The sequence below is a fragment of the Mesoplodon mirus genome (genome assembly GCF_964341445.2).
Source record: "Mesoplodon mirus genome assembly, chromosome: 5".
Taxonomy (NCBI): Eukaryota; Metazoa; Chordata; class Mammalia; order Artiodactyla; family Ziphiidae; genus Mesoplodon; species Mesoplodon mirus.
In genome coordinates this window covers 49,026,848-49,047,355 of record NC_138980.1, presented here as the reverse complement: position 1 = coordinate 49,047,355, position 20,508 = coordinate 49,026,848, and the positions used below count along the sequence as shown (strand labels likewise).

General features: G+C 42.4%; 1 protein-coding gene across 2 annotated transcripts in view; it reads left to right on the top strand.

Moving 5' to 3' along the window:
* Window positions 1-11,965, top strand: part of ITK (IL2 inducible T cell kinase) — a gene marked incomplete at its 5' end in the record, with an annotated part of 67,075 nt that extends 55,110 nt beyond the window's left edge. For both annotated transcript variants that reach the window (XM_082622657.1, XM_082622656.1), the window contains 6 exons: window positions 407-578; window positions 974-1,190; window positions 2,103-2,167; window positions 2,249-2,367; window positions 5,787-5,944; window positions 10,329-11,965. In XM_082622657.1, the coding sequence (XP_082478783.1) occupies window positions 407-578; window positions 974-1,190; window positions 2,103-2,167; window positions 2,249-2,367; window positions 5,787-5,944; window positions 10,329-10,400 (803 nt within the window). In that variant the 3' untranslated portion in view covers window positions 10,401-11,965. The remainder of the gene's footprint in view (window positions 1-406; window positions 579-973; window positions 1,191-2,102; window positions 2,168-2,248; window positions 2,368-5,786; window positions 5,945-10,328) is intronic.
* Between the last annotated feature and the right edge of the window lie 8,543 nt (window positions 11,966-20,508).

Sequence of the window (20,508 nt, the reverse complement as noted above, 5' to 3'; positions counted from 1 at the left end):
CTCTTGATGGATAAATGAATGAATGAATGACCAGTTCAAATAAAACTTGCTCTATGTGAAAAATGACAATAAAAAATTTTCAATCAGGTATAGGAAATGGTTGGGACCTTAGAACCCTTTCATTGACTTTCTTTAATATCTCAACTAATGCCATCCTCCTTTCTCTTTCCATGTAATCGTCCCCATGCACATTTTTCATGGCTTTCAATATATATTCTATGTTATTATTTGGGAAAAAAGATACTTTTATCCATCTATAGTTCTAAGTATACAGGCTTATACCATCTGCCATCTTTGAGTTATATTAACAATAGGCTAACATTCTGTATAGGGCTATATAGTCTCCTGGGAGTCCTATACTTCATATCTACTGCTTGCCAACTTTGGAAAACTCTTTCTCTTCCAGGGAAATGGGTGATTGATCCCTCAGAGCTCACTTTTGTGCAGGAGATTGGTAGCGGGCAGTTTGGGTTGGTGCATCTTGGCTACTGGCTCAACAGGGACAAGGTGGCCATCAAAACCATTCAGGAAGGAGCTATGTCAGAAGAGGACTTCGTCGAGGAGGCTGAAGTCATGATGTGAGTGGCCAAAACAAGAGTATGCAGAGATACCTTGGGAAGGATGTTCTGTGCTATGCTCTTTGAATATCATTCTGATGCCATCTTGTGCCACCTCCCTGCTCAAGTCCAGCGATGGCTTCCCATGGTATGGAGAATAACTCCGAGCTCCTCACTGTAGTCTAAAAGGCCCACCGTGGTCTGGCCCTGCCCACTCCCCAATCTCATCTCCTGCCCATCTTTCCTCTGGTTCCATGACATGCCAACCACACTGGCCTTCATTCATTCTTGCATACACCAGCTGAGTCCCTGCATTCTTCAGATCTCAGCTCAATGAGATATTTTTGTTTGGGGGAGGGAGTGTATTTTGGGGAGACTATACTTAGACCATCTCACCCCTTGCCATTTTTCTTCAGGAAACTCTCTCACCCCAAGCTGGTCCAGCTCTACGGAGTGTGCCTGGAGCAAGCCCCCATCTGCCTGGTGTTTGAGTTCATGGAACACGGCTGCCTGTCAGATTACCTGCGCAGCCAGCGGGGGCTCTTTGCTGCAGAGACCCTGCTGGGCATGTGCCTGGACGTGTGTGAGGGCATGGCCTACCTGGAAGAGGCCTGTGTCATCCACAGAGACCTGGTAAGAGGGTGTAGGGCAAACCCCTACAGGTCCAGGGTGAAGGCGCATGTCCCACTGAAATGTAGAGCTACGAAGACTGGGAATGCATGAATCAATACCAAGGCATAAGCCGTCTTCCTTCCCCTCTCAACTTCTTCCTTCCTCCACCCACTGTGGGATGTCCTCGTGGGACTCAGATCTGGGCTCTATTTCCAGCCCCACCTCTTTCACCCTCTGAGTTGGAGTTTACGTTCTTTCTAAATAAAGCTAACAGCCTCTCCTTCTTAACCTCTCTGTGCCTCCTTTTCCTCTTGGTAAAATGAAAGAAATTGACAAGCACATGTTTCTCAAAATGTTATCCAAGGATCTACCAGGATCACATTGGGGTGATCCTAGAACCATCCTCAGAATCTCTGGGGGTTGAGGCTTGGGAATATTCATTTTAACATGTCCCCCCGTGGGATTTGCAGGCACATTAAAATTTGAGACTCATGGATCTTTTCTTGGTAAGGGCTCTTCCAACCGAATTAGGGACCATGTATCATCCCTACTGAGGAATAGTTTTAAGAGAATTAGCAACTTCAACACATTCTTATTTTAGTCAAATGGGTGACAGTTTCTTCATATCATCCCTGAGGTTAACGTCAGGTTGCACTGGAGTTTACAGTTGGTTACACAACACCATGGATTTTTCTTCTGATTAGGATCCCAGGAATGAAGATGAAAGACCAGATTTACTCATCCTGTTAAAGGATCTTAACATTCAACTTTCCATCAGGCACTAGTGAAGCTTAATTAGCATTTGTGAAGCTCCTCATTGCTTCTGCACAGCAGCACATGGAAAAGCAAAGGACTGTGATTATAGGAGACTCCTTAATTACTGATTACCCACCAAGTTTTCCTTTCCCTTTCGTTTGCCTGTCTCTGCTCCAGGCTGCCCGGAATTGTCTGGTTGGAGAAAACCAGGTCATCAAGGTGTCCGACTTTGGGATGACAAGGTAATATGGACCTGTGATGCCGGCAAAGTCTCAGGAATGGGATTCAGGCCACCAGGACACTCAGACGATCTCTCTCCCCAGGTTCGTCCTTGATGACCAGTACACCAGTTCCTCAGGCACCAAATTCCCGGTGAAGTGGGCGTCCCCGGAAGTCTTCTCTTTCAGTCGCTATAGCAGCAAGTCGGATGTGTGGTCATTTGGTAAGTGTCATTCTGGCCCCACTCCCACATGACCTGGGATTGAGGGCCAGCTGTTTTATTTGTCAAATTCAGGCAGCCTTACTTGCCCTGAACACTGGATGGTGAGGGCGTCCCACTGAGAGTCTGTAGAAACAGCTCTGAAAGGAATGAAGGGGCCCTCATTATTGTATCTATTCTTGGACATGTTTGAAATAGGGGCAAAAATAAAAGCAAACACAGGATGCTGGTGATAGCTGCTGTGACATCAAAAGCTGGAGTCAGGAGATTAGAATATGAGCCCTTGAGAGCAGGGATCATGTTTTTTTCAACATTATATTTATTCTCACATTTATTCCCACATTTAACTCTCGATAAAGTATTTTACCCATTCATTCAACAACAATTTATTGAGCATCTACTACATGCTAGGAGCTAATTTAGGTGCTCACAAAGCAGTGGTACATAGGATAGAAAAGGCTCCTATTCTCTTGGAGCCCAGTTTGAAGGGGAGACAGCAACAATCATGTAAACAAGCTAACAAATATGTGTATAAGATAAAGTCAGGTAGCGGTAAGTCCTATGAATAAAACAAAAGAGTAATGGGAAAGAGAGGAACTGGAATGGAGGGAGGGTCTGTTTTAAATAGCAGGGTCCGGGAAGCCTCTCTGAGGAGGTGACTGTTGAGCAGAGAGCTGAATGATGAGAGGGAGCTGTCTCCATTTGAAGGTCCAGGGAACAGTGTCTCTAACAAAGGAAGCAGCAAGTGCCAAAGTCTGGTGTGTCCAAAGAAAAGGGGTACTGACTTAGTGGGAGAACTGTAGGCAATGAAATTGGCAGGCCATGGTAAGGAATTAGAATTTCTTATAAGTGCAAATGGGCAAGAATGAAAAGACAGAATAAATGATGCTGGTGTGGCAAAAAGTACTAAATATTCTTGCTGATGTGTCCTGTCTTTCTAAGCCATAGTTTTTCACTTCTTTTTTTTTTTTTTTTTTTTTTTTTTTGCGGTACGCAGGCCCCTTACTGTTGTGGCCTCTCCCGTTGCGGAGCACAGGCTCCGGACGCGCAGGCTCAGCGGCCATGGCTCACCGGGCCCAGCCGCTCCGTGGCATGTGGGATCTTCCCGGACCGGGACACGAACCTGTGTCCCCTGCATCGGCAGGCGGACTCTCAACCACTGCGCCACCAGGGAAGCCCTAAGCCATAGTTTTTGCATATTAATGTATACACAAAACTATACTGGACAACCTCTTTGACTTGGATTGTAAGAAGGATTCTACTTCGGACAGGAATAGTTTGGAGTTTGATGTTGTCCTTCTATGTGAAGGGAAGGTTTGCCAAATATATTGGCTAGTAGTAGAAACCAGGGAGAAGAGGACGAATTAAATCTCTTATGAGAAGAACTAACTAATCTTCTCCAGCATTTTAGAATATCCATTTCCAACAACCAAGTGATTTTTTATTTTGAGTCCTTCTAAATTGTTCCTTAAAGTAGTTACCCTGTTCAACAGGCCTAACTATGACTTGGTTAGTCAAATTTAAAGGTACAGAATGAACTTAAAAGAACAAAAACTGCGCTTGAGCAACCTCCCGTTCTCTTTTCCCCAGTGCATATAACTAGGAAGGGTACGGCTGATGTGTGGCCACTCTCTATCGGTATGGCGGGTCATGCTGCACCAAGCCAGGTGTCCCATAAAGAGATGTTTGCAGCCATGGCCACTTTGTCACATTCACCTGCTGACTTGGAATGGGGTTTATTCTGCCACAGGTTGTCAGCCTAGGACTTTGCTGCTGCATCTTATAATTAGAGGGTTGAGCTAAAGTCCATCCCTTCCTAGGATATGTCATCTGAAGTGTCCAAAGATGAGACTGACTGATGAAAGCAGAATAGAGGGATGAGAAAACTGGGGTGGCAAACCTCAGAAACAGAAACCTGGATGGAAGAGAGCTTTTGCCTGCCTCAAGGCCACTGGGCTTTGTCACGCATTTTGAGGTTTATCCCCAATTAACTGCACTATTTTTTTTAACATCTTTATTGGAGTATAATTGCTTTACATTGTTTTGTTAGTTGCTGCTGTATGACAAAGTGAATCAGCTATACGTATACATATATCCCCATATCTCCTCCCTCTTGCGTCTCCCTCCCACCCTCCCTATCCCACCCCTCTAGGTGGTCACAAAGCATAAGCTGATCTCCCTGTGCTATACGGCTGCTTCCCACTATCTGTTTTACATCTGGTAGTGTTTATATGTCAATGCCATTCTCTCATTTCGTCTCAGCTTACCCTTCACCTTCCCAGTGTCCTCAAGTCCATTCCCTACATCTGCGTCTTTATTCCTGTCCTGCCCCTAGGTTCTTCAGAGCCTTTTTTTTTTTTCCCTTAGATTCCATATATACGAACTGCACTATTTTAAACAAGTCAACTAACCTCTTTGGGCCTTACTCAGTTCCTCAATGCTTCACAAGGTTTGCATGAAAGCAGTTGTTTTCCAGCCAGCTTTCCCCCATTTTCCAAAGAAATCTCACTAGAAATCCTGGCATCTTGGGGGTGCTAATTGGTCTTATTTACTGAATTTCCAAAACTCCTGAGGCATTTCTGAGGATCCCTTAGAAATTCTAATCCAGTTGTCTGGGCTAGGGCCCAGGATCTGCCATTGGAACAAATTTCTGAGTTGATTTTTCAAAACTTCAGATGTTTTAGGGATCATACTTTGGAAAACTCTGCCCTCAGGATCCCTGGACTATGCTTTGAAAACCACTGGATTAGGTGATCTGCAAGCTCTGTTCCCACTCTGACAACCTATGAATAGATGAGTACATAATAAAGCTGGTTGTAACATTTCTACTGAGGGCAAAAAAGGAAAAGGGATTAAATCAGAGGTCAAAAATGGACAACCTAAAGATTTTTGCTTGGTTAACACAGTATTTCTTTTAAATCAAATTGAGTTTATACTTTAAAACTCCCAATTTATGACTTATCTTTAAAAAATCAGAAAATGTAGCAATTCAGAGCCCTCATTCCCAGGTGCCCTATGCTGGCTGGAGCTAAATCACAGCTGCCCTTTTGGGGACAGAATTTTTGACCTCCAGTTTTTCGCAGTCCTCCCTAGTCCCTATTATGCAGACCTCATCCACTCCATTCATCTATATCATTTGACATTTGAGTTTACATCCCCTGAAACTTTTAGTAGTAACATTTGAGTTAGATATAACAAAGGGCTGAGCTTGAACATTCTTCACCACTAGGAAGGTAGGGAAATCGTTCTTCTTTAGAAATAGCACAGGCCTAATAAGCCTCAGGTGGCTTTTGATATTGTACTTTCTGGAGGTAGGGACTTGAATCTTAATGTCAAGGAGTCTGTGATTTCTAGAGGTAAGTTGGTTTGTTCGCTATTTAGGAACTTTATCACTAGCTGTTTCGATTCACCATTTTTCATAGGTGTGCTGATGTGGGAAGTCTTCAGTGAAGGCAAAATCCCGTATGAAAACCGAAGCAACTCAGAGGTGGTGGAAGACATCACCACTGGATTTCGGTTATACAAGCCTCGACTGGCCTCCTCACATATCTACCAGATCATGAATCATTGCTGGAAAGAGGTCAGTAAAGGAAGTGGTTCCCCAGTAGGGATGACAAAATAGATTAGCAAGAAAGTGGTGTTGAGCATCTATTAACTAAAGGAGTTACTCATCCCTAGAAGAGCTGGCAGGGACCTTAAATGTTATTTGATTTGTAATATAATGTCACAAGCCATCAACATACTGTCAGAAAGGAAGAGTGGGGAAGGCCTAGGTCAATTTGTTGAGGAAAAAAGCATCTGTGACATCATAAAACCATTAAATATACATGAAGTTAGTTCTATAAACTGGTAAACAGAAGTTCACTGGTGCTGTGAAACTATTAAAATGACTGAATTAAAATTCATTTTATTCATACAACAATTCAGAATGGGAGCCAATTACTCTGCACCCTCCCAGACATCTCAGTTATCCTTGGGTGGCAGGCTATGCCTTAAGCCACATCAGCATAAGTGTTAGATGTCCTTGGGTGAGTTAGCAAATTTTAAATTTCAACCACAGTTGAAAGTTGCTGAATAGAGAATGAACACAAATTCAGATCATGGAAGGGTAACAGGGGGGATTTAAAAAGTATAGGATACTTGGGTTTTATCTCAGTTTTATCATTTCTTAATCATTAATCATGGGCCATTCTCTGAACCTCCTTTTTCTTACTGTAAGATAATTAAATAATGTTTGCTCTGTAAGTTCATAGAGCTTTTGTCATCAGAAACAAGGAAATAAACCATAAAGACATAAAGAAGGGTACAAAACAAATCTAGTCCACTTCTCAAGGATTAAATACTATAACAATTATGATAGCTGACATTTAGTACTTTTTTCTTTTTTAAATTTTTATTAATTTTTTAAATTAATAGACTTTGTTTAGAAGTTTTAGGTTTATAGAAAATCTGAGCCAACAGTGCAGAGAGTTCTCCCCTCGAAATAACATTTTGCATTAGTGTGGTACATTTGTTACAATTATTCTACCACCACGGACACATTATTATTATTATTATTATTATTTTTTTATTAGTTTCTGCTCTACAACAAAGTGAATCAGTCATACATACACATCTGCTCCCACATCCCTTCCCTCATGCGTCTCCCTCCCTCCCACCCTCCCCATCCCACCCCTCCAGGCGGTCACAAAGCACCGAGCTGACCTCCCTGTGCTCTGCGGCTGCTTCCCACTATCTATCCACCCCACGCTTGGTAGTGTATATATGTCCACGCCTCTCCTTCGCTTTGTCACAGCTTACCCTTCCCCCTCCCCATATCCTCAAGTCCATTCTCAAGTAGGTCTGTGTCTTTATTCCCGTTTTACCCCTAGGTTCTTCATGACATTTTTTTTTTAATTCCGTATATATGTGTTAGCATACAGTATTTGTCTTTCTCTTTCTGACTTACTTCACTCTGTAAGACAGACTCTACATCCATCCACCTCACTACCAATAACTCAATTTCATTTCTTTTTATGGCTGAGTAATATTCCATTGTATATATGTGCCACATCTTCTTTATCCATTCATCCGATGATGGACACTTAGGTTGTTTCCAGCTCCGGGCTATTGTGAATAGAGCTGCAATGAACATTTTGGTACATGTCTCTTTTTGAATTATGGTTTTCTCAGGGTATATGCCTAGTAGTGGGATTGCTGGGTCATATGGTAGTTCTATTTTTAGTTTTTTAAGGAACCTCCATACTGTTCTCCATTGTGGCTGTACCAATTCACATTCCCACCAGCAGTGCAAGAGTGTTCCCTTTTCTCCACACCCTCTCCAGCATTTATTGTTTCTAGATTTCTTGATGATGGCCATCGGACACATTATTATTAACTGAAGTCCATGTTTTACGTTAAGGTTCACTGCTTTTTTTGTACAGTTCTGTGAGTTTTGACAAATGTATATCATGTATCTACCCTTATAGTATCATACAGAATAGTGTCACTGCCTTTAAATGCACTGTGCTTCACCTATTTATCCCTTCCCCTCTTCTTCCCAAATCCCTGGAAACCATTGATCTTTTTATTGTCCAAGTTCTGCCTTTGCCAGAATGTCACATAGTTGAATCATAGAGTATGTAGCCTTTTCAGATTGGCTCCTTCCATTTAGAACTATGCATTTAAGATTCCTCCATGTCTTTTCATGGCTTGAAAGCTCACTCCTTTTTATCACTGAACAATATTTCCATTGTATGGATATACCACAGTTTGTTTATCCATTTACCTACTGAAGGACATCTTGGTGGCTTCCAGTTTTGGGCAGTTATGAATAAAGCTGCTATAAACATTTGTGTGCAAGTTTTTGTATGGACATAGATTTGTAGCTCAATTGGGTAAATATCTAGGGGTGTGATTCCTGGATCATATGAAATGAGTAGTTTCATAACACTATCATATGAAAATGTTTAGTCTTGTAAGAAACTGCCAGACTGTCTTCCAAAATGGCTACCATTTTCACACTCCCACCAGCAATGAGAGTTCCTGTTGCTCCACATCCTCACCAGCATTTGGTGTTGTCAGTGCTTTGATTTTAGCCATCTTAATAAGAATATAGTGGTATCTCATTGTTATTTTAATGTGCAAATCCCTAACATATGATGTTGAGCATCTTTTCATATGTGTATTTTCCATTTGTATACCTTTTTAAATGAGGTAACTGCTTAGATCTTTGCCCATTTTTTTTTTTTTTTTTTTTTTTTTTTGGCAGTATGCAGGCCTCTCACTCTGTGGCCTCTCCCGTTGCGGAGCATAGGCTCTGGACGCGCAGGCTCAGCGGCCATGGCTCACGGGCCCAGCCGCTCCACGGCACGTGGGATCCTCCCAGACCGGGGCACAAACCCGCGTCCCCCGCATCGGCAGGTGGACCCTCAACCACTGCACCACCAGGGAAGCCCTGCCCATTTTTTAATAGGATTATTTGTTTTCTTGCTTTTGAGTTTTAAGAGGTCTTTGCATATTTTGGATATAAGTCCTTTATCAGATATGTGTTTTAAAAACATTTTCTCCCAGCCTATGGCTTATCTTTTCATTCACTTAGCAGTACCTTTTACAGAGCAGAAGTCTTTTACAGAGCAGAGTTGTTAATTTTAACAAAGTTCAACATCAATTTTTTTTTCTTTTATGAATCGTGCTTTTGGTGTTGTACCTAAAAACTCATTGCCAAACCCAAGGTCACCCAGATTTTCTCCTATGTTATCTTCTAGATGTCTTAAAAGTTTTTCATTTTATATTTAGTTCTATGATCCATTTTAAGTTAATTTTTGTGAAGAGTGTCAGGTCTGTGTCTAGAGTCATTGTGTTGCATGTGGATGTCCAATTGCTCTAGAACCGTTTGTTGAAAAGACTACCCTTTCTCCATTGAATTGCCTTTGCTCCTCTGTCAAAGATTTGACTACATTTGTGTGGGTCTACTTCTGGGATCCCAACTCTCTTCCATTGACCTATTTGTCTATTCTTTCACCAATACCATGCTCTCTTGATTACTATAGCTTTATAGTAAGTCTTGAAGTCAGGAAGTATCAGTCCTCCAAACTTGTTCTTCTTCAGTATTGTGCTGGCTATTCTGAGTCTTTGGCCTTTCCATATGGAGTTTAGAGTTGGTTTGTCAGTATCTACAAAATAACTTGCTGGGATTCTTGTGATTGTGTTGAATCCATACATCAAGTTGAAAAGAAATGACATCTTAACAACAGCAAGTCTTCCTAACCATGAACATGGAATATTTCTCGATATATTTAGCTCTCCTTTGATTTCTTTCTTTAGAATTTTATATTTTTCCTAAAATAGATCCTATACATATTTCATGGGATTTATATCTAAATATTTTCTTTTTTAGTCTTACTGAGTGCTTATTTTATGTTGCATTTTTATATACAATTTTATTTAATTCTTACAACAATCTTATGAGATTGATAACATTATTATCCCCATTTTTACAGATGACAAAACTGAGGTTCAAAAAGGTTAAGTAACCTGTTCAAAGGTCACACAGCTAATGAGTGGAAAAGCTATGATTCAAAAGCAGGCCAGGGCTTCCCTGGTGGCACAGTGGTTGAGAGTCCGCCTGCTGATGCAGGGGACACAGGTTCGTGCCCCAGTCCGGGAAGATCCCACATGCTGCGGAGCGACTGGGCCCGTGAGCCATGGCCGCTGAGCCTGTGCGTCTGGAGCCTGTGCCCCACAACGGGAGAGGCCACAACAGTGAGAGGCTCACATACAAAAAAAAAAAAAAAAAAAGCAGGCCACATGATTCCAAAATACCTGCTGTTAACAACTAAGACATAATGGCCTCAAATACAATATATATAAAAGCATATTTAAAACTCAGCAGAGGGGATTGCTGTTTAACTCTGGTTTGCTTTGGAATTAGCTATGACACACAAGTACAAGGAAATCACAGAGTTCTTTTCTTCCCTCTCTAGAAACCAGAAGACCGGCCACCTTTCTCCAGACTCTTGAGTCAACTGGCTGAAATTGCAGAATCAGGACTTTAAAAGAGACCCAGTGCCAGGCCACGGGCTGCAGATCCTGAGTGGGGCAAGGAGGTCTTCCCACCACAGAGCATTAAAAGCTGCCACCATCCCAGGACTCCTCAGAGGCAACTGACCTGTGGCGCCAGTCCCTAAGCTGCCACAGAGGCAGCGAGCGGCCTGATAGAGGCGGGCACCAGGCCACAGGCAGGAGGCTCAGCCATTGAACTGGGAGCAGGGCCAGAGCAGCCTGTACCCTTCCTCCAGCCTCTTATCTTGTGTGGAGCACAAACCTCAATCGACAGCTTTCAAGCAACATTTCTTGCACTTCTTAGAGAAAGGGAGAGATGGGGCAGGACCCTGGATTATTACCCTTATTGTTATTTTAAACTTGGACCTAAAGTTCATGGTCAAGGGATTTTTTATTTGACCTGACAACACAGAATCCCAGGATATGGGGCAAGATGAACAAGGAGCAGGACTCTTTTTCAAGCAGAACTAGTGAGTTAATTAAAGTCACAAAGAGTAAGCTCTGCTCTGTGATGCTGTCAGCCACAGCTTCCTGCCTTAGAGGATGATGGAACAGCTGCCCACATTAGAGGCCGGATATTCTGAGAAGCAGCTTTGTGAGGTTTTACTCATAGAGTACACTGCCACCTCTCTCCTTGAAGGGAGCATAAAGGACTGGGGTGAACAATTCTGATCTCACCGCTGGAGTACTGGGTATCTGGTGTCTGGGCAGAAAGAGGGCATCAGATGGTGGAAACACCTGGTACAGAGAAAGGCCTTAGGTGGTAACCACTTGGATGCTCATCTTTACTACCAAGCCAAGCAAGTGACTCTGAGTCCCCTTCTGTGCCGAATGCTTCCACAGGCATCCTGGGAGGAAATCATGGCTTCTGTAAACACTGACTTACTGAGGCCTCCAGGAATCAGTCCCCTCTCTGCATTCTTCCATCCTCATCAACAGAGTGCAGGCTTGTGCTGGAGAGTGTGGTCTGGCAGAGAAACTGAAGCTTGTTTAGGCCCTAGAGATTTGCAACTTTAAGGTTGAGACTTCCAAGTCTCCCCAGATTCTAAGAGAGGAGTAAGAGGTCTGTTCTTGTTCAAGCCATCTGGATGGAAACTGAGTCAGGCACCGAGTGGGGGGCTTCCAAGATGCACAAGGATGCCTACTGTTGACGGAGCACTTGAATATGCAAAGTGAATATGTACTGAGCTACAAGCCTTAACTGCAGAATCTCAGTTCACCCTGAGTTCACACCAGTGCAGTGAGATATTATTATTCTTCCCATTTTACAGATAATGGAACTTAGGCTTTGAAAAGCTTGGACACCTGCCTGAAGTGACAGAGCTAGGAAGAATACAGCCCATCTCTGTCTGACCGCAATGCACAGTTTCTCTATTTTTTTTTTTTTTTTTTTTCCGTACGCGGGCCTCTCACTGTTGTGGCCTCTCCCGTTGCGGAGCACAGGCTCCGGACGCGCAGGCTCAGCGGCCATGGCCCACGGGCCCAGCCGCTCCGCGGCATATTGGGATCCTCCCAGACCGGGGCACGAACCCGCATCCCCTGCATCGGCAGGCGGACTCTCAACCACTGCGCCACCAGGGAGGCCCAAGTTTCTCTATTTTTATTCAACACTGCCTCCTACTGAGGGTGAAAGGGATTGCTGAGGAGGTAAGTACAGTAGAGGGGAAAGTTCTAGAGGGCCAATAAAGACGCCAACACAGCACCATCAGCAAGTAAAGTTGCTCCTGCATCGACCAGTGTGGCTGGTGGTGTAGCCCTCCAACTTGGAATAGGATCTGTTTTTCCTCATCTGTATCCTCACCTTCATCAGAGTTAATGACTTTGGAGTTACTAAGGGAGTAATTAGCCCTTTGATTCACTCAACCCACCAGAGTCATATTGCATGAAGCACTTTGTAGATGAGCTTCAAAGCAGCTTTAAAAGATTCTCCTGCAGAAGTGTAAATACTTCCTTGAATTATCACTTCAACTTTGAGCTGGCTGCGGTCTTCCTGGACACTTTCTGGGGAAGGGTATCCCTGATGTAAGAGAGATTTAATTTTCCTACAGTGTTCAGGGAAAACTCTTTTTGGATGCTGTTGAAATCAGCTCTTTCTAAACAATCATGTGATATTTTGACCGGCTGAACATGCAGATGTACAACTTTTAAGTATAATTATTGTGAAACTGGTAGCTTCAAAAAAAAAAAAAACTATCATTTAGAAGATGATATTTCTCAACTTATCCAAAATCATCCCTGTTTACTTTTTTGGCATTTTGTACATTCTTTTTTGGAACCTTTAATTAGAGATGATTTCTGGAACATCCAGCCTAGAAGGAAAACATCAGAATTGACTGATTTCTGTGGTATGGTTTAGAAAAATTCTCCCTTACATGGTATTATCTTATACAAGCTCAGAATCATTGAGGCTTTAACTTAACATGTGTCAAGAGCCCTTCTCATATTTTGAAAATGGTGCCATGTGCTCACAGGGAATTCCCCTATGCAAAGTTTTGGTTCTAGATGCATTTTATAGATTTTGCATTGTGCCCTTTTGAGACTATGTATTTATATTTGGATAGATTGAATATTTATTAGTGTACAGTGATGGCTAATGTTCACAATTAAAATGTTACAAATATCTCTTATGCTTTGTAAATCGCACCAAAGTTAAGGTTGGGTCTAGCAAATAAAGCTGTGTATTTTAGTAAATAGGGTATGTACAGCCTGGGTCCATATTTATCCCAATGTCAGACAACCAAAAGTTTTCCACAAATAATAATGGTTACATAGTTTCACATTCCACAGACAAAGACTACACATCATTAAACATTGTTTCACCAAGTAAATATCAAATGCTTTGTTTCACCAAGTAAATAACAAATGCTTTGCTTCATTTCAAGTAAATATCAAACGCTTCCTGTGATCTCTGATATGCTGGGCTGAGTGTTGCAGAAAGGAAGATGAAAAAGACACAGTCTTTACTTTTAAGAAACTCCAGGTATGGTTGGGAAGGCAGACATATAAACAAGTAAAATTATAATACAGCAATTAGAGCAACAACAGAAATAAGGTCAAAGTAGAGAAGAGCTCAGAAAAAGTGATGGGATCTATTGGGCAAAGGGCGACATCAGTGGAAACTTCTTAGAAACTTGCTACTCAAAGTGTGGTCCCCGGACCAGCAACAGCAGCATTACTAGCTTGTGAGAAATGCAAATTCTCTCTCCACCCTGAGATCCACTGAGTGAGAATCTACATTTTAACAAGATCTACAGGTGATCATCTGCACATTAAAGTTTGTGAAGCACTGTCACAGAAGATATCATCTCTGACTCAGTTTTGAAGATGAATTATGCTTTTTTTAGTCAAGCCAATGGGCAGAAATAAGAGAAATACTTTCCGAGGAAACAAAACATATCGGGAAGCTATTATCAGTTTGCCATTGCTGGGGCATAGGGGCGGGTGTCTGTGTGTGTGTGTGTGTGTGCACTCTCAGCAAGGGTGAGGATAATAGAAGGGGTAGACAAGTTTAATCTAAGGCTATAAATCTAGACAAGGAGTTAGATTTTATTTTATTTTTTTTTATTTTTTTTATTTTTTTTTTTGCGGTACGCGGACCTCTCACTGTTGTGGCCTCTCCCGTTGCGGAGCACAGGCTCCGGACGCGCAGGCTCAGCAGCCATGGCTCACGGGCCCAGCCGCTCTGCGGCATGTGGGATCCTCCCGGACCAGGGCACGAACCCGTGTCCCCTGCATCGGCAGGCGGACTCTCAACCACTGCGCCACCAGGGAAGCCCCAAGGAGCTAGATTTTAAAACACAAAAAAAGTTGGAACTCTAGTTGTAGAGAGGAAAAATGTCATTGAACAAGGAGAGAAGGTCAAATTTGTGTTTAAAAATATATTCTGGCAGCAATGTGGAGAGTGGATTTGAGAGAGCCAAAGCTGCTAGAAGAGAAACCAATCTGGAGATGATTTCTGACTTGCTCCTAGTACCAAAGTGTTGTTCATACTCATTCTGTCATCTGCTGTGTGGGTGACATGTGGACATTGTAATTTGGAGTTCTTAAGCCACAGTTGGACAGCAAGGCACAGCTGTTCTCCTCCCTCCTAAAATCCCAGTGAAATAAGGGCTGGGTTATTATAGTTTTGGTGTATTGAGCTCTCCCTGTACCTTTCAGTTCACCAAATGCCCACGTCCACTGCAGGAGCCAGCTCATGCACCCAGAGGACCATCAGGTACCAGTGAGAAAGCCTGTGGCTTCCACACAGTCCTTTGTGGGACTCACCTCTGGGCTTGACTCCCCCTGGCAAATGACCCAGAGAGGAAGCTTCTAGAGCAGGATGGATGAACAGATCGGCTTCTCAGAGAGCATTTATCCTGCAGATCCTACTCTGCCTGGAACCACCCAACACACAAGACCACCACACTCAGGAAAAGGCAGAACATACCCCATTCAGCAAGATGGGCAGTGTGTGTGTGTGTGTGTGTGTGTGTGTGTGTGTATGAGTGTGTCTTCAGTGACTTTGCAATTCTTCCCGTCATCATGAGTAGTTGGTTTCTGGGATGACTGAATCATACAGATACTATTAGGAGTTTTAGAGATCATTTGTTACCATTCACCTGCTATTACTTGGCACTGTGTCAGGTGTATACGATGAATAAGATATCAGTTGAGGACCAAACACATCACAGTCAAATTAAGATAATTCAAGGCGAGCCTATTTTAAAAGGGCTATTTAACACAGTGTGGGTTTAGAAGAACCATAGGAAGTAGTACAGAGGGAAAGAACAGCCAAGGAGCAGTTACCACCCCTAGGCCCAAAGAAATGAGGAATGGGAGTGGTCCCTTGCTTGTGGAAGCAGAGAGTCACCTGGAGAAAGGTGCCTCGAGAGGAGAGGACATTTAGTGAGAAACAGAGGAAGCCCAAGGCAGAAACACAAGGAGGAGGCTGTGGAATAAATATGCTGGCCCCACTCTCCTCCCTTCCCCCCATCAACTGCTGGGGTTTCTTGTTGGCCAAACCCAACTGGAAACCAGAGGACAAAGAAATCCTAGTAGAGTAGTCCACAGAGGTCAGTCTGCAGGGGCGAGGGCAGGGTGAGAAGAGTGAAGTAGGTCTGGAGGAGCAAGAGAAGATATCCAGGGCTTCCCTGGTGGCGCAGTGGTTAAGAATCCGCCTGCCAATGCAGGGGACATGGGTTCGAGCCCTGGTCCGAGAAGATCCCACATGCCGCGGAGCCACTAAGCCTGTGTGCCACAACTACTGAGCCTGTGTGCCACAACTACTGAGCCTGCGCTCTAGAGCCCGCGAGCCATGACTACTGAAGCCTGGGCGCCTAGAGCCCGTGCTCCGCAACAAAGAGAAGCCACCACAATGAGAAGCCCGCGCACCACAACGAAGAGTAGCCCTGGCTCGCCACAACTAGAGAAAAACCCATGCACGGCAATAAAGACCAATGCAGCCAAAGATAAAATAAATAAATGTAAAAAAAAAAAAAGAGAGAGAGAAGATATCCAGTACACATGCCAACCTTTCTGTAAGAAGTCTCAGGCTAGTAAAAAATCCAACACATAAATAAATACAGTTGATTTTATGCTTTGCAGATTTTATACTTGCAAATTGCCTACTCACTAAAATCTATCTGTAACCCCAAAGTCAACTCTTGCAGCCCTTTCACAGTCATTCATGACATGCCCATGTCCAGAGCAGAGAAAAATTTGTCACTCTACATGCACATTCCCAGCTGAGGTCGCACAAGGCAAGGCCCTGCCTTCTCGTTTCAGCTCATACCATATACAAGGGTCTTTTTTGAGGTCTATTTAGTGCCAAATTTTTTGCACTTGTATACATTTTATTGGTCATTTTGCTGTTTAAAGTGACCCTCAAGCATAGAGCTGAGGTGCTGTCTCGTGTAAGTGAAAGAAGGCTGTAATGTATCTTACAAGGAAAACATGTGTTAGATGAGTTTCACTCCGCATGAGTTATAGTTCTGTTGACTGTGAGTTCAATGTTAATGAAGCCACAATACATATGAAACAAGGTGTTTTTGAACAGAAATGTGCATAAAACAAGGTTATGTGTAAATCAGGTGACTTTATTAAACATAACCACTGAATGATGAGAATCAACTGTGATTGCAAAGCACTGCTGTAGGTCATCTGATGGAGCAATGGTCACAATCCAGTGAGAGCACACAGAGTGAAAATACCCAAGGAAGCAGGGAGGGCTTCACAGAGGAAGTGATATTTGAGCTGTGTCTTAAAGGGTAAATGGGAGTTCCTAAGGAAGGGAAGGTCTGGAAGAATGTTTCAGGCCAGAGAAACCAGCATGCATAAAAACACATCTTATTCCACCTTCTTCCCTTGCATTAATTTTATGTTAGGATTGGGAACCTCGGGGCCCAAAGCCAGCAGGTGCTGGAGAATCAGTTAAAGGAACCTAGTAGATTATGGTTCCTCACCCTCCAGGTTCACATCTACCCACACCCCTCTCTACCCATCTAGAGCTAACAAGGAGTTCCCGATCCCTTTTCATTTTCTCAGACTCATTTTGACTACAAATGTCTATAAGCTGAGACAAGCTATACAGACATTTACTTGCTTTTCTGTTGTGTATATCTCAAAGCTCTTTCCCATTTAAGATGATGTTTGACCTCTCCAGCAGCTTTGAAATGGAAGGGTGGGTGACAGGGTCTCACTTGACAGAAAGGTAAGTGAAACACAGCGTGCTGAGGTTGTAGAGCAACTCAACACAAGTGAGAATAGAACTCAGATTTTATTCCAAGTCCTGCATTCTTCCTAAAGACCACGCCGAAATACAAACCATGGTAATAATAATAAAAACAATAAAAGCTCCCATTTTTTAAACATCTTTATTGGAGTATAATTGCTTTACAATGGTGTGTTAGTTTCTGCTTTATAAGAAAGTGAATCAGCTATATGTATACATATATCCCCATATCCCCTCCCTCTTGTGTCTCCCTCCCACCCTCCCTACCCCACCCCTCTAGGAGGTCACAAAGCACCGAGCTGATCTCCCTGTGCTATGTGGCTGCTTCCCACTAGCTATCTATTTTACATTTGGTAGTGTATATATGTCCATGCCACTCTCTCACTTTGTCCCAGCTTACCCTTCCCCATCCCTGTGTCCTCAAGTCTATTCTCTATGTCTGCATCTTTATTCCTAGTCTGCCCCTAGGTTCTTCAGAAACTTTTTTCTTTTTTTTTTTTAGATTCCATATATATGCGTTAGCATACGGTATTTGTTTTTCTCTTTCTGACTTACTTCACTCTGTATGACAGATTCTAGGTCCATCCACCTCACTACAAATAACTCAATTTCGTTTCTTTTTATGGCTGAGTAATATTCCATTGTATATATGTGTCACATCTTCTTTATCCATTCACCTGTCGATGGACAGTTACGTTGCTTCCATGGCCTGGCTATTGTAAATAGTGCTGTCATGAACATCATGGTACATGTCTCTTTTTGAATTATGGTTTTCTCCAGGTATATGCCCAGTAGTGGGACTGCTGGGTTGTATGGTAGTCCTGTTTTTAGTTTTTCAAAGAACCTCCATACTGTTCTCCATAGTGGCTGTACCAATTCACATTCCCACCAACAGTGCAAGAGGGTTCCTTTTCTCCATACCCTCTCCAGCATTTATTGTTTCTAGATTTTTTGATGATGGCCATTCTGACTGGTGTGAGATGATATCTCATTGTAGTTTTGATTTGCATTTCTCTAATGATTAATGATGTTGAGCATTCTTTCATGTGTTTGTTGGCAGTCTGTATATCTTCTTTGGAGAAATGTCTATTTAGGTCTTCTGTCCATTTTTGGATTGGGTTGTTTGTTTTTTGGACATTGAGCTGCATGAGCTGCTTATAAATTTTGGAGATTAATCCTTTGTCAGTTGCTTCATTTGCAAATATTTTCTCCCATTCTGAGGGCTGTGTTTTCCTCTTGTTTATGGTTTCCTTTACTGTGCAAAAGCTTTGAAGTTTCATTAGGTCCCATTTGTTTATTTTTGTTTTTATTGCCATTTCTCTAGGAGATGGGTCAAAAAGGATCTTGCTGTGATGTTTGTCATAGAGTGTTCTGCCTATGTTTTCCTCTAAGAGTTTGATAGTATCTGGCCTTACATTTAGGTCTTTAATCCATTTTGAGTTTATTTTTGTGTATGGTGTTAGGGAGTGTTCTAATTTCATTCTTTTACATGTAGGTGTCCAGTTTCCCCAGCACCACTTATTGAAAAGGCTGTCCTTGCTCCATTGTATATTCTTGCCTCCTGTATCAAAAATAAGGTGACCATATGTGCGTGGGTTTATCTCTGGGCTTTCTATCCTGTTCCATTGCGCTATGTTTCTGTTTTTGTGCCAGTACCATACTGTCTTGACTATTGTAGCTTTGTAGTATATTCTGAAGTAAGGGAGCCTGTGTCCTCCAGGTCCGTTTTTCTTTCTAAAGATTGCTTTGGTTATTCGGGGTCTTTTGTGTTTCCACATAAATTGTGAAATTTTTTGTTCTAGTTCTGTAAAAAATGCCATTGGTAGTTTGATAGGGATTGCATTGAATCTGTACATTGCTTTGGGTAGTAGAGTCATTTTCACAATGTTGATTCTTCCAATCTAGGAACACAGTATATCTCTCCATCTGTTTGTATCATCTTTAATTTCTTTCAGCAGTGTCTTATAGTTTTCTGCATACAGGTCTTTTGTCTCCTTAGGTAGGTTTATTCCTAGGTATTTTATTCTTTTGCTTGCAATGGTAAATGGGAGTGTTTCCTTAATTTCTCTTTCTGATTTTTCATCATCAGTGTATAGGAATGCAAGAGATTTCTGAGCATTAGTTTTGTATCCTGCTACTTTACCAAATTCATTGATTAGCTATAGTAGTTTTCTGGTGGCATCTTTAGGATTTTCTATGTATAGTATCATGTCATCTCTGAACAGTGACAGTTTTACTTTTTCTCTTCTGATTTGGATTCCTTTCATTTCTTTCTCTTCTCTGATTGCTATGGCTAAAACTTCCAAAACTATGTTGAATAATAGTGTGGAAAGAGGGCAATCTTGTCTTGATCCTGATCTTAGTGGAAATGGTTTCAGTTTTTCAACATCGAGAATGATGTTGACTGTGGGTTTGTCAAATATGGCCTTAATTATGTTGAGGTAAGTTCCCTCTATGCCTACTTTCTGGAGGGTTTTTATCATAAATGGGTGTTGAATTTTGTCAGAAGCTTTTTCTGCATCTATTGAGATGATCACATGGTTTTTATCCTTCAATTTGTTAATATGGTGTATCACATTGATTGATTTGCATATATTGAAGAATCCTTGCATTCCTGGGATAAACCCCACTTGATCATGGTGTATGATCCTTTTAATGTGCTGTTGGATTTTGTTTGCTAGTATTTTGTTGAGGATTTTTGCATCTATGTTCATCAGTGATATTGGTCTGTAGTTTTCATTTTTGGGAAATCTTTGTCTGGTTTTGGTATCAGGGTGATGGTGGCCTCGTAGAATAAGTTTGGGAGTGTTCCTCCCTCTGCTATATTTTGGAAGAGTTTGAGAAGGATAGGTGTGAGCTCTTCTCTAAATGTTTGATAGAATTTGCCTGTGAATCCATCTGGTCCTGGGCTTCTGTTTGCTGGAAGATTTTTTTTTTTTTTTTGTGGTATGCGGGCCTCTCACTGTTGTGGCCTCTCCCGTTGCGGAGCACAGGCTCCGGACGCACAGGCTCAGCAGCCATGGCTCACGGGCCTAGCCGCTCCGCGGCATGTGGGATCTTCCCAGACCGGGGCATGAACCTGTATCCCCTGCATCGGCAGGCAGACTCTCAACCACTGCGCCACCAGGGAAGCCCTGCTGGAAAATTTTTAATCACGGTTTCAATTTCAGTGCTTGTGATTGGTCTGTTCATATTTTCTATTTCTTCCTGGTTCAGTCTCAGAAGGTTGTGCTTTTCTAAGAATTTGTCCATTTCTTCCAGGTTGTCCATTTTATTGGCATATAGTTGCTTGTAGTAATCTCTCATGATCCTTTGTATTTCTGCAGTGTCAGTTGTTACGTCTCCTTTTTCATTTCTAATTCTATTGATCTGAGTCTCCTCCCTTTTTT